The sequence below is a fragment of the Tiliqua scincoides genome, chromosome 12 (assembly GCF_035046505.1).
Source record: "Tiliqua scincoides isolate rTilSci1 chromosome 12, rTilSci1.hap2, whole genome shotgun sequence".
Lineage (NCBI taxonomy): Eukaryota > Metazoa > Chordata > Lepidosauria > Squamata > Scincidae > Tiliqua > Tiliqua scincoides.
The window spans coordinates 6,199,281-6,224,575 of NC_089832.1; the positions used below are offsets into that span (position 1 = coordinate 6,199,281).

A 25,295-nucleotide genomic window follows, 5' to 3' on the forward strand; every position below is an offset into this window, starting at 1 on the left:
TTCCCTGGGGGCCGCATTGAGAGGCCTCAAGGGCCACAATTTGGGATTTGGGCACCCCTGTTCTAGCTGAAGAAGACATCTAAGATAGATTGTCTTGTCTGCCAGCTCCTCTCTTGAAGCATTTCCTGGTAGCAACAATGCTAGCCAAGCCAGGCTGTAATATATTTTATTAAGAATATTTATATACTGTTTTTCAACTAAAAGTAGCTCAAAAAGCTGTTCATGTAGCAAAATAAATCAATAAATGGTTCCTTGTTTCCAGTGGGCTCACAATTGGATATCAACAACAGCCACTGGGAAAGATGCCATGCTGGGGTGAATAGGGGCAGTTACTCTCCCCCTGCTAAATAGAAAGCATTTTGAATACAGCAATCTCATTGCCATAGAATATTTTGGCAAAAAAATACTTGCCAAAATATGCAGCTCCCATTGGCTGAAACTCAGTGCAGACTGCTGTAGTTTTCCACACTGAATCTCTGAACGGTTTCACACATTTTAACCTTTTTTGTTTTTATGCAACTGTAAAAATGACTCCCAAGATAGCACCCAAATTGAAAAGTGCTATATCCAAACAGTGATATAGGAAGTAGTTTTATAGGAGGTATTACTTTTAGTGTTAATATTATTATTGGTACAAATAGTCAAGTAAGCAACATCAAATTTTCAGCCACTAATCCTGTGGCCTGAGAACACATGGGTATATTGGGATTTCTCAGAATGGACAGGATGAGAAGACACCAATGGTCTCATTATTGCACTATGCAGATTGGAGCATCTCAAAGTTTATCTCTTAATGGCATCGCATGAAAGGATTGGGTAAATGATTATTACTTTCTTTCTCCTTGAGATGAAACTCCTGTATCAGGGGCCCTGGCAGGAGAAACATCTAATCTTAATAAGCAAAGCCTTCCTTTGTTCTTATGCCAAACTGCCAGGAACTTAAAAAAACAGCAACAGTACAGCAGTATAACATTTAAACCTTGCAAACTCTTTATTAAATGTGACAGCAACATCTGTAGCAGCTAGGACACAGGCAGAGCCGTGAAAGCAAATACAGCTATTTAGAGGACAGGAAAAAATGGTACAGGTTTAAATATTAAGTTGTCTATCCTGAGCTGATGGGGTTAAGAAAACAGAGGCAGCTAGTCGGGAGTTCCCTGTGGTGCTGAAGACTAAAGCTCTGTCAGGGAAAAGAACATTTTTCTTTTCTAAATATTCACTCATTGCAACCTGGGGCCTAAAATGGAGCTTTCAAGAATGCAGGAATGTTTTCCCCTCCAAAAATCCTAACGGTAATTTCTACTGAGACTTGTTTGGTGCTCTTCCCCCCTCTACCAGTGCCCACCTGGGCACCTGCTTCTTTCCCTGATAAGAATGCCTTTTTCCAGAATGATCACAACCAATCAGGAATCACATAGTGCTGCGTTTCTCAATCTGTGGGTCAGGACCAACTAGGTGGGTCGCAAGCCAATTTCAGGTGGGTCACGTAGTACCTAGCCCAGCCACCATTGAAAATACAGAACTGAAAATACCGGGTACAGAGCTGCTGGGCAGGACGGGCTCCTGGTGGGAGAAAGGCATAGTGCTTTGCCCTGAATTGGTGCAAAAAAAGAGATGCTGGGAAGGGGGAAGGGCTGTGTGGTTGGAGAAGGATCCAAGTCTGTGTTAGCATTGACTTCCAAGCTGGAATATCTGAGTTCTGAGTTTTGCAAAATAACAACATGAGCCTTCTGTGTAATGGGACCTTTGGCTGATTGCTGCTTAGGTTTGAAGCCTAAACTGATGATGTCACTTCTGGCCCTGACACTTCCAGGTTAATGACATCACTTCCAGTGGGTCTTTTACAGATTGTCATTCTAAAGAATTTGTCCCAGTTTGTGAACCTCTGACAAAGTGAATATGAATTCATCATGGGCTGTGTAGCAACTCAGATGTGGCCATTTGACAACGTAACTCTGGGCAACCAAAGATAATTGGGAGGGTAATGCACCCTGGATCAATTACATGGGTTATCTCAATCAAAGATTATCAGATGCCCTCACTCTGCATGAATAATAATAATAATAATAACTTTATTTTTACCCCGCCTTTCTCCCTGAAGGGACTCAAGGCGGCTTACAACATATTAAAAACATAATTTAAAAACAAATAAAAACATATTAACACATCATAAAAAACAGCAGTCAGAGTAAAAATAGGTAAAAAGAGCATAGAGCAGCAGCAAGTCATAAAAGAATCAGGCCTGTAAAAAATATTAAAAGATGTTAAAAAGATGTTAAAAGGCCGAGAACTCAGAAGGCTTGTTTAAACAGAAGGGTCTTCAGGCCTCGCCGAAAGGTCTCAAGAGAGGGACCCATTCTTAAGTCAAGGGGAAGGGAGTTCCATAGCGTTGGTGCCACTACTGAGAAGGCCCTATTTCTTGTAGCCGCCCCACGTACCTCCCTAGGCGGCGGCACTTGTAAAAAGGCCTTCTCTGATGACCTAAGAGGACGAGCCAGATTGTACGGGATTAGGCGATCTCTAAGATACCCTGGCCCAGAGCAGTATAGGGCTTTAAAGGTCAGTACCAGCACCTTGAATTGGGCCCGGAAACGAATGGGCAGCCAATGCAGCCGCTGGAGAAGCGGACTGACAGAGTCGAACCGCCTACCTCCAGTAACCACACAGGCCGCCGCATTCTGCACTAGTTGCAGTTTCCGAACCGTCTTCAAGGGCAGCCCCACATAGAGCACGTTACAGTAATCTAATCTCGATGTCACCGAGGCATGGATCACCGTGGCCAGGTCTGCACGATCCAAGTACGGCCGCAGCTGGCGCACCAGCCGAAGCTGAGCGAAGGCCCCCCTAGCCACAGCCGCCACCTGGGAATCCAGGAGCAGCTGCGAGTCCAGGTGGACCCCCAAGCTGCGGACCTGCTCCTTCAGAGGAGCATATACTTCTGCTCCCTTTTGAGGCAAATCCTGAAAAATTAGCAGTGGGAGAGCATTTTTCAACACTGTTGAAAAGGCTCATGAAAAGCAGCTTTAATTCATTTATGTGATATGTGTAAAATTAATTTTTGCAAGGAAAGTTCATCCACATCCATTGGTCAAAGGGTAGGAGGAAGTCTGCCCTCTTTCAAGTTTGCAGTACTTACACACATTCAAGGAAATTGCATTCACTTTTCAAAAAATGTGCCCAGATATGCTGGGCATCTTCTCCAGAAGATGAGGCCTTCCAGAGGCCTTCCTCAGACCTTCCAGAGAGGTCAAAACCAGTAGGTGATTTACTACTATAGTCTATGAAAGGTCTTTGGGCCAGCCTAAGATATTTCCCCAGGTTGCCTATCCAGTAAAAGGGACATGGGAAGGTAGCAGTTTAGGAACAGACAAGGAAACTTTGGGTGACCACAGCCCGAGTAATTTCCCCATGGTCTGAAAGATCTACATCCTTTGTTTCTGCTGAAATGCACAGTATTATCAGCTTATGAAATAAATAATTTACACACCTGGACCATGAATTATTGAATTTGTGGGACGGATAGCATAATCCGAGAAGTAGGAGAGTCAACCACACGATTCCTTCCTGATTACAGAACATTGATGGCTCATAGTTTTGTATTCCCTGACTCTCTGCCACCTGACCTGCTTATGTATTTGCTTAAAACAAACATTTTTGTGTATTTATATTGCTATGGCTGTAACAATTAAGCCACCAATCATGAGAAGGAAGGCAGAATACCATTTTACTTGGGCTCAAGTGTTGTTAGGTGCTGGTTAGCCTTGTCTTACATATTTTGGGATCAGGATATTTTAAGGACCACCTTTTTTCACAAGAACCTGTCCACGCATTAAAATCTTTGTGAGGGTTCCAGCATCCTACTCCCATAAAAGTTCGGTTGTTAGTAGTGCAACAACAGGACCTTTGTCACAGTGACACCTAGACTGTGGAACTCCCTTCCACCAGAAGTTAGAATGGCCCACCTGCTGCTCCTTTTGCTGCACAGTTTGTTTTTTTTAAATACCTGTTTTGATAGGCATTCTTCCCCACAAGGTGACAAATAGGTTCTGGTTATTTTCTGTGGTCTGTTTAATTTAGCTTTAATTTATTAAATTAAACTGTTTATTAAATTAAACTGTTTAATTTATTTTAAAAAAAAACCTGATTTTGCTTGGACGCTGCTTTGAGCATCTTTGTTACAGTAAAGCAGCCTATGCACTTCAATTAATTAACTGAAATTACTATTACCAAGCACATTCTCATGCATTCTAGGGATAACTCTTACAACCTATTGAAAGAAACCTCTGTCTTTTCGCACTGAACATCTCTCAAATAGGTCATCCACACCCTGTACAAGTAAAACAGGGGGATGACCTGACCCGTGCAGGGATGCAGAATGAACACAGCAAATTCCTGTGACACCAAAGCATGTTTACAAAGAACCCAAGACATGTTTGTTACTCAGGAAGATTAAATGCACTCGTGTTTTTCACCTGTCCTTTCATCTTCAAAACGGCAAAGGAAAAAGTCAGCACCTGTAATTTATTAGTGGCGGTGTGGTAGCGAACATCATAGGAAAACAACTGCTGCCTGTAGTGATCTCACCTTGTGCTTTGATCCCATCACATCTCATAAGCTGAACACTAGCTAAGTGATGCCTGGCTCTCACTGAGGTGTTACGCTGGTGTCTGGGCTGCACCATCTCAGACTGGAGAGATAGGTTCACATGAACCACTGCTTTTTTAGACAAACAATTCTCTTTGGACAGCAAACTAGCTGTTCCGGTGAAAGGTTCTAGACTAGTCCTCTCCTCAGCATGCCAAGTTGTTGTTTTTTTCCCCTGTGGAGGAAATTGTTTCATATGGGCATTCAGTAATGTGAACCCTAACCCTATCTATAGTCTGAAGTGGTACACCCTAGATGCAGATTTAGCACATCAACAAGAACTAGAGTGTAATATGGGTTTGGCATCCCTTCTCCAGAATTCCAAAATTTGGAGTATTCCAAAATACAGAACTTTTTTGAGTGCCAACATGACTTTTTTTTTTTAACCTTTTTGGCCTAAAGAAATAAAATCAAAAACTGTTTCATGCACAAACCCTGTTTCATGCATAAAATTATTTTAAAAAATATTGCATCCAATTACCATCTAGTGGCTGCCTGCTGGTGTTCTGAACAACTTTTGTCTCCATGTGTTTCTGGCTTGGTTTGATTTAGTCCGTATGTTTTCACTGTGCAAGAGGTGTGTGGCAAAAAGTTCAAAGTTTTCATGTGGTTCTACATGCCTGTATTATAGTTCTTATGTATGCTATAAATAAGCTGAGTAAAATTCATTCATTCATATAAGTTTCTTCTCTAATGTATTCATTTATGTAAATTTATTCAAAATTGAAATGTAAATTAATTCTCCCCCCCCCCCCCCGGGCCACCAGCACAGTGTCAGAGAGATGAAGTGGTCCTCCTGTCAAAATGCTTGCCCACCCGTGGCTGAAGGAAAACATACAAAAGGGGAGCTCAATTACCACAGTCTTAAGTGCTGATAGGATTTTATCCCTTGCTAACCGGGTAAGAGGCACTTTTTAAGTGGGTGCTCTTATGTAGCAGGGGGAGAGTAACTGGCTCTCCTCACCCCAGCAGTGTCTTTTCTGGTGGCTATCTGCTGGTTTTCTTTTGCATTTATTTAGATTGTGAGCCCTTTTGGGAAAGGGAGCCATTAGTTTGATTTTCTCTGTTAAACTGCTTTGTGAACTCTCCATTGAAAAGAGGCATATAAATACTGGACTATAACTATGTATATAACTATAGTACTAGTTATACTAGTTGTACTAGTTATTATATAGTAATACAAACTCCTAGAGAGTTTGAAAACTGCTGTCTTATTCCATTAGGAGCAATGGAGGGGCAAGAACCTGGAAGTGGGGCTTCAAATCTATTTTTCCACTGTTTCTTTATGCATGAATTTTTTCATGCATTTTTTCACTAGGGGTTCCTAGTTTTTTTTTCACTTTTTCAATTTTTTCACTAGGGGTTCCAGAACAGAACCCCAGTGGAAAACGAGGGACGATCTGTATTAGTATTATAAATTTGGGAAAACATGCAAATGAAGGGTCTGAAAGCTTTAGCAAGATGCACATGCTGCAATTCCATAATTTATTTTAGAAATTTTCCAGTTAACCCAAAATTTAGGAGAGTGGAATGTGGGGCAGGGAGAACTCTTTGCCACAGGATGTGGTGATGGCACCTGGCCTAGATGCCTTTAAAAAGGGAATGGACAAATTTCTGGAGAAAGAATCCAATACCGGCTACAAGACATGATGTGTACGTGCAACCTCCTGATTTTAGAAATGGGCTATGTCAGATGCAAGGGAGGGCACCAGGATGCATGTCTCTTGTTATCTGGTGTGCTCCCTGGGGCATTTGGTGGGCCGCTGTGAGATACAGGAAGCTGGACTAGATGGGCCTATGGCCTGATCCAGCAGGGCGGTTCTTATGTTCTTAACGAGATGATCAATAAAAGATCAGGCAGGGAGAAATTATCTTATTCCTTAATGTTTCTAGAACATATTACAGACTCCTCTACGATACACATCAAATCTGTGGCACGTGAGTCAATGTTGAAAGGGTCAATAGGGATTTTGCAAACCGCAATATTGGATAACAGGTTTTTGTCTGTTCTAACTATGCAATCTGCTGATTTAAGAGGAGGGAAATAAAAAAAGCGAATTGGACTTTTGAGAAAAAAAAATGATGGAACAATATGATCTCATCCCAATATGATGAAAGAGAGTTTTTGCCATTCTAATTACTTTACATGTTCATAAGACAGGCCGGCAGCTTGTGAAGTTGTAAAGCAAAGCACTTGGAGAAGCTGGGTGATATATAATTCATAGACTGCAGTATATTGCTACATTTCTCATTGCATCTTTACAGTACTTCTAAAGGGAAAATTGGGCATAATACCCTCCTCTATTTGTCTTCTGGAATCATTTCACATCAATGAGTGGATGAACAGCTTCCACTCCGTTAACAGATACATCTTTTACCCTTATTGATTTGGCTGCTGAAAATTGAAGAGCATCTTTCATTGAATCATCCCCCCAAACCATCACTTTTTCTTGTCAATCATTTGATATGCTGAGGTTGTAGTTTGGTAAGTATCATAACCCTCAAATGAACACAACTGCTTGTGCTGTTGATGTTCTGTCCTCGGAGGCACTATATGACTTTGATAGAGGTGGGTGACTTTAGCCCACTGTTCATTTTATGGGGGGCAGCAGGCCAGTTTCATGTCTGTTATTGAGATTGGAAAATGTAAGATCCCAGGAAATTTGGGGGGCCCTCCTTTGACTCCCAGCCCTCCTTTTTTGACCCTGAATCTGGGTACAATTTAGCCCCTGCATCCCTCTCTCAAAGGTCCTGGTGGTAGAGCTGGTCCACATGAGGTAGCTCAAGCACTCAATGGCTTAATGATGACTGATCTGCCTTGTCCCAGACCTATTGCTGGAGATGGAACTCTCAAATCACTTTACAGTGTTTCCAGATGGAGTCAGTTCACACGTTCACTTAGGGCACAAGCCTAACCAGGTCTACTCAGAAGTAAGTCCTATTTTATTCAATGGGGCTTACTCTCAGGAAAGTGTGGTTAGGATTGCAGTCTTAAATACGTGTAAGTGTGAGGACCTACCAAGTCCTACCAGAATTCAGTGAGACCTCCTTCGAAGAGAAAGAGGAGTAGTATTCTGTGGTAGCCCAGCGCCAGTGCAGAACCTGAGGACTTAATATCCCTGAGAGATGACCATGAGTCACCCTCCCAGGAGACACCCACGAAGGCTCTAATGACAGGTATCAATATATCAGAAACTCCATCCCAGTTCTGAATCATCATTCTTGGAGTTCCAGGAGCAGCGGCAATGACTGGACTACCCATGGAACCATCTTCCATCATGGAACCAGTGTACATGGTGTTCCCAGGTAGCTTTCTAGGCACTGATTAAATCTAAAACTGCTTAGCTTCTGAAAGACATTAAACTGCAACTTTAAGCAAAATTTATTTATTTATACAGGTATTTATATACCGCCTTTCTTTGGTCGTCAGATTTCTCCTCAGACTTTAATCCAAGGCGGTTTACATAGGCAGGCTGTTCTAAACCCCCTAAATCTAAAGGGATTTTTGCAATTGAATAGTTCTAGTCTTTCATAGAACTCCTCGTTCCAGCTGGATTCCTTCCCAGTCTAACGTAACCAATTTTACCATAGGCTAACTGATACATGAAAACAAGTTTCTACAGCATATTTCTGGTCACCAAAACATCCCCAAACTTCAAAATAAAGACCTTAAATATGCCTAGTATTAATCACTGAAATAAATGTGAGCTTTTGGGGCGGGACAAAACCCACGCAGACATGGGGTGAACATGCTAACTCAACACAGACGGTGGTCCCAGATAGGAATTGATTATTTTTTCTCATTAACTTTATAATGAAATGACTTAAAACAAAATGACTTTTAAGCAAGGACTTTTAAGCAAGCAAAGCTCTACTTTTTGCTGTGTAGAGCAAGGGTGCTCAATAGGTGGATCGCGATCTACCGGTAGATCGCGAGGCAAAATGAGTAGATCGCGGAGTCCTGTCTCTCCAAACTGTTAATATGTCAGTTTCGTCTAGTTACTAGACGAAACTGACATATTTAGCTAAATTGACACTGAAACGGACACTTTAGCTGCTCTTCAGGCATGCAGCAACAAAACTGACGAAACTGACTAGACTCCAGCAGGGGCTCCATACATTAAAGGGGGTGTCTGTCAGACGCTTCCTTCCCCCCTGGTAGATCTCCGGGCCTTGCTGGGTTTCAAAGTAGCTTTCGAGCCAAAAAAGTGTGCGCACCCCTGGTGTAGAGCTTCCACTCCATTCTCAGTTCCCATCTGCCCACCCCGATGGTGAATGCCGTAGAATGTGTCTGAGGTGCAGCTATCTCATTGTAAGTGCAGCCAGATTTCACTGTGAGACTAAACAGTCTAGTTAACATTTTAAGTTTTTCTTATTTAGTCCGTTGTTACGGCCAGAAGAATGTGCAGCAGGCAGAGAAGAGGCTTCAGCAATGGATAGGGTATGGGTGAGAAGTGGCCTCAAGAAAGTGTTCTTTGCTGTGAGAATAGAGACATCACATAGAGTCCCTGTTTTCACCTGTGAAATGCGAAGTGTTGGAAGCTCATCTTATACAGTGCTTGAAGAAAAGCTGCAATTCTTTGCAAGGCGTTAAAAACCTAACTGCAGAGCATACTATGTGGCCATTGACGACCATCTGTCTTGGCACTTGAGCATTTCTCACTCTGTTTATTGTTAGTCATTGAAAGGTTACCTTCAGAAATATTGAAAGGGTGCTATGAAATGCGATTTGCTCCTTTACCTGAAAAAGCAGGAGGGGACACGATGTGTAAACCCCATGTGTACTCATGCTGCAGCCAATGAAATATGAAAAATATTAGACCTGAACATAAGAATCACAGAGTTGGAAGGGACCCACATCTAGTCCAAACCTCTGCCTGCAGCAGGAAATCCTACAACATCACCAGCAGGTGCCTGTCAAGTCTTTGCTTGAAGTGAGGAAGAATCCACCACTTCCCTTGGCAATCTGTTCCACTGCCGAATTGCCCTTACTGTCAATAATTTTTCTGATAGCTTTCCGGAATCTTCTGTCTTGCAGTTTGTACCCATTTGACCGAGTTCTAAGAAGAACCCTGCCCAGATCCTCAAAACATGTTTCTTACTCCTGACCTGGACATGATTGTGTGAGTTGATTCCCCCAGATAATGAGAAATGGCTTTGATAAAGACATGAGTAAGATTTGCATGTCTCTCACCCAATTCCATAAGTTAGTAGTTCTCTAACTTTGAGCACCGGGGTCCGCTAGAAGTGATGTCATGACCAGAAGTGACATCATCAAGCAGGAAAATTTTTAACAATCCTAGGCTGCAATCCTCGCCACACTCACCCAGGAGTAAGTCCCATTGACTATCATTGTTAAAAGTATATACATAGTAGCCTGTCAAAAGTGCAGATGTGTAACATTTCATACACATACAGTCACATACCATGGTAGAATCAAGTCTATTATATTAAAAATAAAATACTGAAATAAATACGGACACACCTGAAATTGGTTTGTGACCCACCTAGAGGGTCCCGACCCACAGTTTGAGAAACACTGCCATAAGTGATGCTTCAGTACAATTTAACTTTGGATGAAATGAACTCTGTTCCAATTGATAAGGGGGCCCAATAGGTCACCACCACCACCACAATACACTTCTAAGCAATAACAGCAGACGCAATTTGAAAATTAGGGAATTAATGAGATTTAAGAGAAATTGGGGAATTCAAGCAGAAGAGCTCCACTGATCTAATTGAGTGGAATAATTTGACATGGTCAGAACAAATATTGTTGCCTGTGCAGCTTTCAGAGATAAGTGAACACTTTTCAAAATGCATTCAGGTCAATCAAAGGCAACAGTGAGGGTTAGGGACATTCAGCAAAATTGCAGCAAAAGTCGGAGCAAAGGAACCCCTTTCTGCCCAGTCATTTCTTTAAGTCACTGTAATTCAGCACTGGTGGTTAATGAAAGCTTTTTTAAAGGAAGGCAGAAAAATAAATCACTCATTCTATCGGCACCAAACTGCAATATAACAACTGTTGTTAAAACTCATGTTAAATTATTCAATGTTTTATTTTTGGAGTGGAATACACTAAGTGGGATTTCATGACACCAAACAAGAAGCCAGATGTCAAGTTCCTCAGAGGCTTAGAGCACAATTCTATGCTTATCCACTCAGAAGTAAGTCCCATGGTCTTCCATAGAGCTTACTCTAAGGAAAGTGGTATAAGATTTCAGCCTTAGCAAAGCATAGGTAGGTAAAGTGGCACTCTTTGCAGGAAATCATTGACTTTGCACCTGCAGCTGAAGATGGCGGGACAGGCATCAGGAATTCACGTTGCTGGGAATGTCACACCTAGCTGAAGGCCTCACATCAAACTGGCCTCCCCCAAACTGTATCTGGATACTAAAATTGCACAACCTCCTAGTCAGCAGCACTCTCTATGTACAGTGAGAACTTGGAAGCTCAACATCAGCTCTCTTAAAATACAGGTGTGCATCGCTTAGTGATGTTCCAAACCACCACAGAGAGCATATATGACGGTACGTTGTGGGTTTACTGTAGAGTAGCTGTTCAGTAGCTGAAAGCTCCTTATCTTTGTGTTGGTGGTTGTCGGTATTGTCATTAGGAGGCCCCAGAGGTTAAGTCAGGCCTCCACAGACTGTCATGAGACTAAAAATGGTCCACAAAATCGCCCACAAAAACCTCTGGAAGCAACTTCCAGTTTTCGGAAAGCTACCTCCAGTTTAAGGAAAGCGCCCTACAGGTAGACCACAGCTGCGATACAAGGACATCTGCAAGAGGGATCTGAAGGCCTTAGGAGTGGACCTCAACAAGTGGGAAACCCTTGCCTCTGAGCGGCCCGCTTGGAGGCAGGCTGTGCAGCATGGCCTTTCCCAGTTTGAAGAGACACTTGGCCAACAGTCTGAGGCAAAGAGGCAAAGAAGGAAGGCCCATAGCCAGGGAGACAGACCAGGGACAGACTGCACTTGCTCCCAGTGTGGAAGGGATTGTCACTCCCGAATCGGCCTTTTCAGCCACACTAGATACTGTTCCAGAACCACCATTCAGAGTGCGATACCAGAGTCTTCCGAGACTGAAGGTTGCCAACAACAACAGTTTGCAACATTATGCACCTGAAAAGTGCATAAAAAACTTCCAAAAACTGGAAATAGCCTCCAGACACTTCTGCAAGCTATTCCAAGGTCCATGGAGGACCAGCAAGACCTGGAAGAGGCCTCCGGGGCCTGACAACACCGCCAACACACAATGGTATGTTTTTCACATAACGAATAAATAGCTTAAGAATGGGATTCAGAGAATGGATACCCGTCATTAAGTGACATATACCTGTACTGTCACCCGTGCTGGTTTTTAGGGTATGGGAAGAGAAGCACAGAACTGAGCAAAGAAAGTATCAGTTAGGGCACCAAAATGCTCTTAAGAAGCCACCCACACATTTACCTGCTCAAAGCAGACCAGATAAACAGAAACCAAGCATAGAAGTTGCTAGCTGAGCAAATAGCCATAGAGGTGGACAATGTGCCATGACTGCCATGGAAGGCCAGCGCACAAAAGCATGCACACAAGGCTTCTCCTGCTGGGCCTGGTACCATTGTCAAATCAGTATACCATGTGACTTGACCACATCACATTGCAAGCTTCCATACCCTATTATACCCTCCCCCTGCTTACAGCAGAAATGAGGGGGAACAGAAAAAGTCACTCCATGATGAGGTCCAATTGTGTGATAAACATTTCCAAGTGGTATAAGCTGCAGAGAGAACCCAAGTTCCCATTAGATTACCAGATGAACATGATCAGTATTTCATTCCTTTTAGATTTGATTCCATCTACAATTTTCTGCTCTGCTTCCTCTGGTGAGTTATGAGGTGTCTTGTACATATGTGTGGAATTAAGTGCATTGATAGATAGCAAATGGAATGTATGATGCTTACGGCACAACTTGTAAAGCCAAGTGAAAAATACCGTAATGGTTCCAGAATCCAAACAAACAGCCAACTTTTCACTCATCCTACATTTTGCTCTCTTCCCCTCTTATCTCCCCAGAAGACGCTTACCTGTAACTTTCAGCTCCGTGGTTCGCCTTATTAGCTTCCCTTCAAACTTTAGCTCACAAGTGTAATTTCCACCATCTTCTTCTTGCACGTCTTGTACTAGCAGAGTATTTTCTTTCTGAACTATTATACTTCTCCACATTTTTGGCTTACACTCCTGCCATAAAAACAAAAACACACACATAAAGCACTGATGTTCAGTTGAACCGGCTTACACGGCATGACACTTTAACTAAGAAGATTTCAGATATTCAGCCAGTGTGCTGTCCTAAAACTGTTCATAACTCCCATTTCCTAATAATGAGACACCCAGTCCAATCCTAACCAACTTTCCAGCACTGATGCAGCCATGCCAATAGTGTGTGCACTGCATTCTGCAGTCATACAGGCCTCCTAAAGGTAAGGGAACTTTAGTTCCCTTACCTTGGGGCTGCATCTGTTTTTCAAATGTTTGGGATAGACAGCATGTTACTGTAATTCTCTTCTCAAACTTCAAAATAATAAGAGCCCTGATATGCTCATCTTGCAAAACTACTAGCTGTCCTTCACCTGTCAGGTGAAGTTTTATTTTCCCTTCTTCCTTCAGCTCAGTAATAAGCAAGAGAAGAGTCAAGGACAGGATACATCTTACTGCCTTTATTTTTATTATTATTTTTTCCCTGGTCTCCTTTTCTCCAAAGAAACTAGCTTTTATACTTTTCAGTTTTGTTCATTCAATTATATCTTGACTCATGCACTCAATCCGTGTTGTCAAAATAATCCTTTAGCTCTCGTGGTGCTATGGAAACAGTAACAAAGCCAATCATTGTGCAGATCTTTAAAAGAAGCAGTTCATTAGTATAATTTCCACCATAAAGGAAAGTTACACCATGGTTAACTATTGTGTTTTTGATGGGAAGTATTGTTCCCAGGGCTGCTGTGTCTGTATAAACACTGCTGTGAATGGAGTGGCTTTTGGGCTGATATTTGGATTGGACCAGAGTAGGCAATAATCATGGATGAAGAAACTAAGAATCAGCTTTGTGGCTGGCAAGAAACTGAAGGCCCAGACCTGGAGGCTGCACAGGGTGGCAATTCACAATTCCAACAACAAACAACCAAATGCTACAAATCAAACCCAGCGACTAGGGTGTAAGCCCTCTTTGCCCTACAGCAGTGGTTCTCACGCATTTAGCACTAGGACCCACTTTTTAGAATGAGAATCTGTCAGGACCCACCGGAAGTTATATCATGACAGGAAGTGACAATATCAAGCAGGAAAATTTTTAACAACCTGCGGCTGCAATTCTACCCACAGTTACCCAGGAGTAAGTCCTATTTACTATCATTGTTAAAAGAATATACATACTAGCCTGGTAAAAGTACAGGTCTGTAACATTTCCCCAAATGCAGTCACATATCATGGGAGCGTCAAGTCTAATATATTAAAAATAAAATATTGAAATTAATGGGGATCCACCTGATATTGGCTTGCTACCCACTAAATGTGTCCCAACCCATAGTTTGAGAAACATTGTACTACAGGGTTCCAGGGCTGCGATGACATTAGGTGCCATAATAAAATGAGAAATCATTATCATCACTATTACCACCACCATCTCTCCATAATTGAGAAGGGGTTGGAAATGAGCAAGTCAAGATCCTGTGGGACTTTAAAATTCAACTTGAACATAATACACCTGATATAACAATAATAGAAAATCAAAACATTTGGATAATTGATATTGCAATTCCTGGAGATGCCAGAGTTGATGAAAATGAAAACTTACTGAGACTTGGCCACTGAAATTACACGACAATGGACAAAACACACCAAAGTGACATTGGGGCACTTGGAACAATTGCAATACAATATACAACTGCAGCTTATTGAGATAGCACCATCAGATCTACAGCCCTTTTCTAAAAGGGAGGAGACCAGGGAACTCGCCTGAGTTCTACCTCAAACTACATGTCCATTATGTGCATTTGCAAAGAAAAATTACAAGGAAGGCCTTTTTGCGGCTGGTCGTTTTTGGAATAAAAACCATTATCCATCAATAGACTGGCTTTAAACACCAGCATCTCTTCCATGATGCCTGTGTCATTGCTAAGGCCTTCAGCAGTATGGACTGATAACAAGGAAAACAGAGGATATTCTAATGGGTTCCCTTCACCCACAGCAAGCAAGCTCCATTTTTTAAAAATGAATTGTGATGGTCTTGCTGCCACATTACTCTTTTTGATGTGCTGTATCAATTCTGCTCAATTTAATCAATGTGACAGCTTAATAGTTAGTTGTCACCCCTCAGGCAGATGTGGTATAACTTGTGTGAGGTACATTGATAATAACTGTCTACACAGAATGAGGAAAGAGATTGGCACCTATTTTATACCTTATGCTTAATGATTGATTTGGGATAGACTATGGACTATATGCAATCTCTGGGTTTTAGCCTCTCTCTGAATGCCAGATGCAAGCCATGGACAACAGGACAATGGTATCTTGAGTTCTACTTGAGGCATCTGGTGGGCCACTGTGAGATACAGGAAGGTGGTCTAGATGGGCTCTTGGCCTGATCCAACACTTCTTATGCTCTTATCCAGGGCTAAAGTTAAGGAGAAGCAAGGAGGAAAGGAGTATTGAGACTTTTCCTATACAGGAGGGATGATGTCATCAGCAGGAACATCAGGTGCTTCCTCTGAAATTTTTTTCAATGGATCTGAGAAGAAGCATCAGGCTCAAGAGGTGGCAAACTGAGAAATGTGCCTAGCTCATTAATATTATTGGCAAGCACCTAGGGTTGCCATTTTAAATATACCAGTCTGGGACTAAGCCCCATCTTAATAAACATGCAGAGGCTAGAATGTCAGTATAATTTTATATTTGTTTGGCAGTTTGTTTTCAAAAATTCCACTTTTCAATTTTCTGTATGTTTGCTTTAAAGTATTGCAACCCACTCCAAGAGTGTGTGATGAAATTATAATATATCTCATTAAAAGATGCAGCGGATAGGTGCAGAAAGAAGTGGCAGGAGAATAAAATACCCTAATGAAGAAATTTAAAGTTGATTTTATTGTTATATAGAGTTATAGCCCAATCCGATGCATGTCTACTCAGAAGTAAGTCCCATTGAGTTCAATGGGACTTACTCCCAGGAAAGTGTGGATAGGATTGGGTTATGAGTGATTATTAGCTATGGGGGATATCATGATGAACTCTGGCACTTCTGAATTTACTACTACCTAAATCATAAACTGGAGAGACTGGGTTTTTGGGCTGGACGCTCACCACCAACTATACCCCATGGTGGCTAACTGAATGGGGATACAGCACAGAGGTACCATGGGCCCTCCCAAGGCCAGCCAGCCTGACCCCGGCCAGCAGGGTTGTGGCCCTCCAGAGCCCAGGCTCTGGGCCAAGAAACCCTGGCCAGGAAGCTTGGGCTGGAACCGCCAAGAAGCCGGAAGGGCCGGGTCCTGAGCTGATCAGATGATGACGGCACAAGTCAGCATAGAGTGCGGTGGGCCGTGCAGTAATGGTCCACATGAGTGTAAAACGGTTGATGCAATTAAACCGCCTGTGTAGAGCTACCCTATCTGCTTCCTGTCCTTTAATTCACTGCCGACCACTGTTCATCGACCGGGTAAGCCCCTTGTGCTCAGGAACAACCCCAGGGAAGGGGCCTCCTCCCGCCATGGATGTTACAGTGCCCCAGCCCAGCAGTCTGCACCTTTTCCATTTCCACTACATCCTTTTTGAGATGTGCGACCAGGACTATACACAATAATTGCTTCATCCTGTGGATTTCTCCTGGGCTGGACTAGCTTGTATAAAGTATCTGCAGACATTAGGGGCAAAGCTGACTTAATAGCTGACAAGAGACCAAAAAAAAATCTCATTTATGCTAGCCCCATGTTGCAGTACATGTTCTGTCAGCCCTCGTTGAAATATGCAGGCTTCTTGTAAAAGAAGAAATGGAGTGACAAAGCATCATTGGGCTTTTTGCTCTTTTCTGACACATCGTGGCTCCCTGCATGTCATCCCAATTCCAAATAAATTATTTGTGCACAAGCTGAACACAGTGAGGCTGATGAGATGGAACGCAAATTGCCTCGTTTTGCATGGCAGCCCTACTCAAACAAAGCAGGGTGTGCTGATGGAGATCCCTCAGCTGACATTACACTATTAAAGGAATTTCTTGGGTGGTGAAGTCTCGGCTGGCATTCCACTTTAACAAAAAAATGCAAATTTGACTTGCCCTAAATTTTTTACAAGTGTACACAAGAAAAATGTCAACATCAACAAAGTAACAATGTTTACCAAGAGCTAAGAATGTACAAGAAAGACAGGAAGAGGCTGGGGAGAGGCTGGTCTAAATTTATATAGGGGGCTGTAACTCAATGGTGGAGCAGGGACATCTCTGCATCCAGAAGTGGTCTGATTCAGTCCCCAGCATCTTCAGGTGAGGCCAGGAAACATTCAGGCCTGAAGCAATGAAGGGCTGTTTCCAGGCAGTTTAGGCACGAGTTCTATCTGTGGTTCTTAACCTGGCATTTAGCTCAGTGTTTCTCAAACTGTGGGCCGGGACCCACCAAGTGGGTTGCAAGCCAATTTCAGGTGGGTCCCCATTCATTTCAATGTGTATTTCATTCGACTTGATACTATCATGATATGTGAATGCGTTTGGGAAAATGTTACAGATCTGTACTTTTAACAGGCTACAATGAATATGCTTTTAACAATGATAGTCAATGGGGCTTACTCCTGGGTAAGTGTGGGTAGGACTGCAGCCTTTGGTATATTTGGGGATTTTTAAACAGAGCAGCAGCAACTGCTTGGGAGGGTTAGGAGGATTCTTTATTTTAAATAAAGTTTTAAACTTATGCTTATTGTAAACCTGTAAATTATTTACTAACTTAGGGCGCAAGCCAAACCTGTGCTGGAGCAGGCAAGCCAGAAGGCTTGCACTGCATCCAAAGCAGGATCGCTGGGTGCAGTGGCTCAGCCACAGGCAAGGGGAAGCTCTTCCCCTCACCCCTGGGTAAGGGCTGCGTGCCCCAATGGATCTCCTTGGACCTGTACCACCACTGGAGGTAGCGCAAGTCCGAGGAGAGCAGAGCGGCTCGAACCTGCTCCATTCTCTCCAGGGACGGGGGTTTGGATCCAGCATAACCACCGGGTCCCAGACCCGCCCCCGGCTCCCCATGCGCCCGGCCCAGGGGCTGCCCATCGCCCACCCTCCTCCAGCCCAGAAACACCCCCTCCCCGCCCCCCATGCCTACCTTTGCCGCTTGTGTTGGTGCGAGAGCCTCCGCAGAGGCTTCTGCCTGCCTCCACACATCGGCGCATCTAAATGGAGGCGCACCCATGGAGGCGCAAACATGCTTTACGGAACATTTGCGACACTCCAGGGCCTCCTATGCTGGCATAACTGCCGGTTAGGATTGCGCCCTTAATTGATTTCATTTTGTTATATGGGGGATTAAACATTTTCCTGCTTGATGATGTCACTTCTGGCCATGACATCACTTCCAGGTTAATGGCATCACTTCCAGTGGGTCCTGGCAGATTGTCACTCTAAGAAGCGGGTCCCGGTGCTAAAAAGTTTGAGAACCACTGCTCTAGGTTAACCTTGGGGGTCCATGGATGGGATTCACAAGGTCCCTGAACTAGGTTCAAAACAATATGTTTACATGCATTTTTCTGCAGAAGAAGCCCAAAGATTTTCAAGGGGGATGACTCCCCTCCAAAAATGTTAAATGGACCAATGATCTGGCTTAGGATAATGCAGCTTTATATGTCTGTATACTCCTACACGTGCAGCAGACTGAAGTGATAATGAAATGGCCAGAGAATAATGGGAAGTCATAACCAGGGTTGGCTCATCCACGAGGTTGACAGAGGGGCTTGCCTTAGGGCAGTAAAATGGAGAGGGACATTCACCTCTATCCATCCAATATTCTTCCTCCACTCCCTGAATTGGAAAAGGAAGGATAGAGCAGATCGGGAAGTGTGGAGGAGCTACAGTGTCACCATTCTTTCCTCTTCCACACTTCTACTTCCTCTCCATGCTTCTTCGTTTTCTAATATAGGGAGTGGGAAGAGTGGAGGCTGACATGTCACCAGATTAGGAGAGGCAGGACTGGGCATGCTGCCTCAGGAGCTAGCAGGTCTTGGGCTGGCCCTGGTCACAAGTTTCAGTACTTACACAACTTCTGCCAAATAAAAATCAGAATTTCAGTAAACTGTCTGTAGTGACATCGCAGAAGATATCACCGAGGAGATAGTGTGGTGTCCACAGTGCCCCTTGCTCTAAGTAAATGCAGGATTAAAGCCCAGGTGGTAGCTGGCAGTGTGCTGCACAGCTCAAGCCGCTAGAGGCTAAAGTGAACCTGGGAGCATATAAACAGCACCTGGAGGAACTAGTGGTGTGGGTTGTAGGAGGAGTGAATGTCTGAAGGAGAGGACCTACCTACCTACCTACCTACCTACCTACCTACATACCTGGCATCTGACCTTGGACTGTGACCTGGCGTATCATTTCTGGACTCTGATTTGGCACCTTGCATTGACTAACTGGCTTACCTGGAATTTGACCTTGGACTGTGATTTGGCAATCTGCATTTATTGGACTGGGACCTGACTCTGACTTGTGCTTACTGCCCTGGTGAGTTAACAAAGGGAAGCTAACCAGCCTTAAGTGGGCACGATACCCAGTGGGGAGGAGCTGTGGCAAGACACTGTCTTATTACAAAATACTTTTCTCACTTGCTGAGCACCAGCTTTCCCCTCTGACCTTTCTTAAATATTAAGAGAAAGGTTAGATTTCCAGTGTTGTTTTACCACCCTCTTTGGCACCAAAGAAACGCACTGAACCCATAAAATATGTGTTGAACGCACACAAAAGAGATGCTGAATGGATTGCATGTAATGACATTCATTGTGAACGTAAGGCTGAAAATCTAAGTCTGCAAATACTGAAAGATGAAGCTTAAGCACAGCTAACTCAGTGTTAGAAAATGAATGTAAGAAAAGTCTCACTGGATGAGAAACTCCATCTAGTTCAATATTCAATTTCCAACAGTTTCCAGTCTCTAGGAACTCACAAGCTGGGCAGGAAAGTGACCTTCTGATCTCAAGAAGCACATTGTATCCATATATGGAAATTCCAGTTGGCTGTCATGGCTTATAGCCATAGTTCTATCCTCTACAAATTTATAGCCCAATCTTATGGGGCCTTTAGAACAGTGGATTTCATATTCTGCCATTGTAAAGGCCACAGGCGTACCATAAATGGCACACTACTACTGTGAGCATCAGAGCCACTGGCATACATGGCTATACACAAGTTCCATGCACCTGCCCAATGGATCTAGCCCATGGTTGGCAACCTTCAGTCTCGAAAGACTATGGTATAAGCCTACAGCACCCGGTATTCCCAGGCAGTCTCCCATCCAAGTACTAACCAGGCCTGACCCTGCTTAGCTTCTGAGATCATAGTATAAGCCTACAGCACCCGGTGTTGCCAGGCGGTCTCCCATCCAAGTACTAACCAGGCCTGACCCTGCTTAGCTTCCGAGATCATGGTATAAGCCTACAGCACCCGGTGTTCCCAGGCGGTCTCCCATCCAAGTACTAACCAGGCCTGACCCTGCTTAGCTTCCAAGATCAGACAAGATCAGGCACATGCAGGGTAACAGTTGCTGTCATCTAGCCCATGCCAGAGCAGGTAAGGTGGTGGCGGAGATGAGTCACGGGCAGGTTGTGGGAGATTCGGGGTGGGGAAGGGGCTGGAGGGTGTGGATCTCAGCAGCAACTTTATGCCTCAGGATCCTATCCCCGCTTTCTCCAGCCTGAAATGCCCGCTGCCTCTCCTCAGACTTATGCGAGCAAATAGCTGGTATATGTCGGAAGAGCCCTGTTGGCAATCAGGTAGCCTACTTTGTGGTATGTAGAAAATATTTTTGCTTACCTTCTGTGGACTGACTGATCGCCCCTCCCCCCTCCACTCCGTCAACATGGCTGCATGGCAGAAGATTCTGGGGCATAGGATTGGGCAGTGAGCGTATCATTTTTAAAGCGGGTGACCATCACTTTGCCTCTCATGAATTCATTAGTCAGTCTTGAACCCATGAACATTCAATAACATTGAATGACCCCAATTTCTAGCACTATGAGAGAAAGAGAACCATTTCCCAAACTCTGCCCTGCTCATAATTTTATAAGCTTCTGTCATGTAGCTTAGATGATATTATTAATGTAAGAAAAACTTGATAATTGCATTACCTTATACCATATTACATCTGGTTCTTGGTTTCCTGTTTTATAATCCTCAATATCTGGGCAGGAAATTATCTTTGTTCTAGTGATTTCTGATTTTTCTAAATAACGGATTGTGCTGTTGTAGCAAAGTCCTGATTCGTTCTCAGCAACTGTCAAGGACATCGATACCTTCATGCAATACGTAGAATTTCTGCAGAGAAGCAAAAGGTGATATGTTAAATTCAAGTAATAAGCATTTATTAGACACCTTTCTGCTCTACCATGAAGCACACAAAAGCAACCTACAACACTAGAGTTTTTAAAGTAACTGAAATGCATTCAATAACAAAAAAAATCATAAATGAAATATTCTCTTTAAAAAGCAATAACATTATACAAAAGGTATATCAGAAAGCAGAAAAAGCCTCTGAAAATGATAGTCACCACCAATTTGAATGGTTTTTCACAGAGATCTTATTGGGGTTAGCACAAGGAACTGAATTCATTAAAAAAAAAAAAAGGAACCCAATAACTCATTTGTGATGAAATCGAATAAACACTTCTGACTGATTGATCCATTTTCATCCAGCTTTTCTACATAAAAAAGCACTCCTGCGGGGTATAATAAACACATTAATAGAAATGCTGAAAACTATTAAAAAGAAAACAGCAATGGTAGGATAACAAAAAAACAACAACAATTAATATTAGTAGAGGGGTGTTAATTGAATACCAGCCTTATTAACAACATCTTACAGTCCGTCTGAAAGTGCAAAAGGAGGGAGCGTTTGGGGAAATTCCCAGAAAGGCATTCCATTGACTGACTGACTGACTGACTTGATTGACAATTTCATTTAACACATAAGAACACTGCTGGATCAGGTCAAAGGCCCATCTAGTCCAGTTTCCTGTATCTCACAGTGGACCACCAGAAGCGTCAGGGAGCATACAAGAGAACAAGATACTTGCATCCTGTTGCCAGTCCCTTGCACTTGGCCTTCTGATGTAACCTATTTCTAAAACCAGGAGGTAACCTGCGATGGAATTCCAGAAATCTGCCACCTTCTAAAAGCATCTAGGCCAGACGCCAACACCACATCCTGTGGCAAGAAGTTCCACAGACTAATTACATGCTAGGTGAAGTATTTTCTTTTCTCTGTTCTAACACCACTAACACAATTTTAGTTGATGTCCTCTGGGCTCTGGTGTTATGTGAAGGTAAAGAACATCTCCCTTTCTATCCATTAGTTGTTTGTTTGATTTTCTTTGTAAACCGCTTTGTGAACTTTCCGTTGAAAAGCGGTATAAAAATACTGTTGTTGTTGTTGTTGTTGTTGTTGTTGTTGTTGTTGTTGTTGTTGTTAATAATAATAATAATAATAATAATAATAATAATAATAATAATAATAATAATAATAATATCCACTCTATCCATTCCCTGCATAATTTTGTGTGTCTCTATCATATCCCCCCTCAGATGCCTTTTTCTATATTGAAGAGCCCAAATGCTGTAGTCTTTCCTCATCAGGGAGGTACCCCAGGTCACTAATAATTTTGGTCGCTCTCTTCTGCACCTTTTCCATTTTCACTATCCCCTTTTTTCAGATGTGGCAACCAGAAATAGACAGGTGTGACATGGACAGATGTGTCAGAAAGAGACAGGGGATCAGAAAAACTCCAGGTGTGATCTTACCATCAATTTGTACAATGGAATTATAATTATAACTTGAGGGTCAGAAAAGTTTTTCCCAAACTTTATCGTGGTTTGATATGAATTTGGGGTGTTGATTCCAAAAATGCAATCTGTTTTGCCCTATCACATCTAGTTTTGGAGAGACAGCATAGCCTCTTTAGTGAATGGTTCAAGCAGCTTCCTCATGAGGAAGCCATGGTGTAGGCTTCCTCATGAGGAAGCTGCTTGAACCATTCACTAGAGGCTATGCCATGTCTCCAAAACTAGACGTGACAGAGCAAAATGGATGCCATTTTTGGAATTGGCACCCCAAATATACCCAGGAATTGGTGAAACGTTTAAGGAAGCAAAATGTGTGTTGGCCTGTGTAATCTGTATCTAACAATACTACTGCCAAGGTACATATTGAAAATATTGTAAAATGATTTGTTATTTGTGCATGCATTTATATGCAGTGGATTATATGTTGGAACAGTACCTACAGAAGCACAATCTCTAGCCACAACTTCTCCACCTGTCTGTTGAACTTTCTCAGATGTTCAGGCCAATTGCAAAAACTTATCCCTTGTGAGCCTTCCATAATTTCCTTTCTTTACATCAGAACAGAGGAAATCTTAAACACCCAGTGAAAAACAGGGAGAGAAGACTCAACTTTCAGAATGCTAAGGCAAACTCCATTAAAAACAGCTCACTCTGCTATTTATCATGATGTTATCATCAAGTATTTACAGGCTGTGCAGGAGTGTTGTATCCCAAGCTGTCACTTTCTGAGTTTCATTAGGCATGATGGGGAACACAGCCCTTTAACAGCTGACTACAAAGGATGACAGATGTCTTAATGAGGGCTGCATTTCTACCATCATGCCTCTTTTTGTCACTTTAATTGGGTACACTGAAGCCAAAGGGGTTTGGAGGAAGACTGACACCATTGGGTGGTTACAAACCATCAAAGAGAACCCTGGAGAGGAATTTGCCCTGATGCGAGACGAGTTCCTGCTGAACTGAGCACCATATTGCAACTATATATGCTTTTTGCTTCCTGAAGCGTTTGTGCCGCAAAATTATTTACTTGGCAAAAGGCGGAAGACTGCATTGGAGATTCTGCCTATTTTAAGTTGTCACTCTAGGGCTCCTCTAAAGTGGGTAACCAGAAGTTTTTATCTACGAGGAATAGTAATAGATGTTCACGTCCAGAATGAATGGAGCCCAGACTGAATGGGCCTATTTGATTCAGGCCCTATTTGTTCTGAAATGGACTAACCTACGCAGAATTTGATCCAAATATTATAGTTCTCATGTGTATTCTAAATAAGCTCAGTAAAATTCATTCATTTATAGAAGTTCTGCCTCTAACATAATCATTTATATAATTTATGTACATTTATTCAAATTTGAAATGTAAATTAATTCTTTTTTTTTTTCCTGGCCCCCGACACAGTGACTGAGAGATGATGTGGCCCTCATGCCAAAATATTTGCCCACCCCTGCTCTAGAGGATACAAAACTCACAATTGATGATGCTAGGGGCTGCCATTTTTTTCCCAGAAGTCCCTGCCAGAATGGCGCCACATTATCACATAATGTCATTCTAGGCAGGTTCTGGGTGGTAAAAAAGGTAGTTGATGGCCACTACCATCAACTAATGGGCAGGGGTTTGGGGGGGAGCACCCCATTGTTAGCATGAAAAAGCAAGCTGTAAAATAAAAGATAAACTGGGGGTGCATTTTGTTTCTTTTCCCCCTCCATTGTTGCTCCACATTTCCAGCCCAAGTCCTCAGTGTGGACATACACCACTTGCTACACCACACACACAAATGAAGAACACAAGAAGAGTCTTGATGGGATCAGGCCAAGGGCCCACCTAGTCCAGCTTCTTGTATTCTACACAGTGGCCCATCAGATGCCTCAGGGAGTACACAAGACAACAATCTTGTTGCCTGCATCCTGTTGCCACTCCCTTGCAACTGGCATTCAGAGACAGGCTACATTTAAAACCCAGAGGTTTCATATAGTCATCATGGCTTGTAACTTGTGATGCACTCCTCTTCTTTACACACCTGGATGTCTGCTCTTCAAAACTTCCCATTGAACAAAATAAAAGACACAGTCTGAGGCCATTCAATGGCTCCAAGCCAGAGCCTTCAGATACCATGCTGTACTGCTTCAGAAACAGGGTCTGAGCAATCAGTAGTTCTTGGAGACACAAACTGGAATTCAACCTTTGTCAGTTCAGCTTTGGCAATACACAGGAACCAGTGTACAGGAACTGGGTCCTGTACGGCCCTGAGTAACCAACAGCCTTATCTCACAAAGAGAGTCTGGTCCAACAAGAAGCTGACGGAACATACCAAGATCCAGGTCTACAGAGCTTGCGTCCTGAGTACACTTCTGTACTGCAGCGAGTCATGGACTCTCCGCTCACAACAGGAGAGGAGACTGAACGCTTTCCACATGCGCTGCCTCCGATGCATTCTCGGCATCACCTGGCAGGACAAAGTTCCTAACAACACAGTCCTGGAACGTGCTGGAATCCCTTGCATGTATGCACTGCTGAAACAGAGGCGCCTGCGTTGGCTCGGTCATGTCGTGAGAATGGATGATGGGCGGATCCCAAAGGATCTCCTCTATGGAGAACTCGTGCAAGGAA

The 25,295-nt window shown here is 43.0% G+C and overlaps 1 protein-coding gene and 1 pseudogene across 1 annotated transcript in view; both read right to left on the reverse strand.

The window, feature by feature from the left end:
* IL1RAPL2 (interleukin 1 receptor accessory protein like 2) overlaps nt 1-25,295 on the reverse strand; it is a 516,704-nt gene that overhangs the window by 213,855 nt on the left and 277,554 nt on the right. The window contains exons 3-4 of the mRNA XM_066640153.1: nt 20,980-21,166; nt 12,714-12,867 (exon numbers count right to left, since the gene is read on the reverse strand). Of these exons, the coding sequence (XP_066496250.1) occupies nt 12,714-12,867; nt 20,980-21,166 (341 nt within the window). The remainder of the gene's footprint in view (nt 1-12,713; nt 12,868-20,979; nt 21,167-25,295) is intronic.
* Nucleotides 20,285-20,404, reverse strand: LOC136663364 (5S ribosomal RNA; annotated as a pseudogene).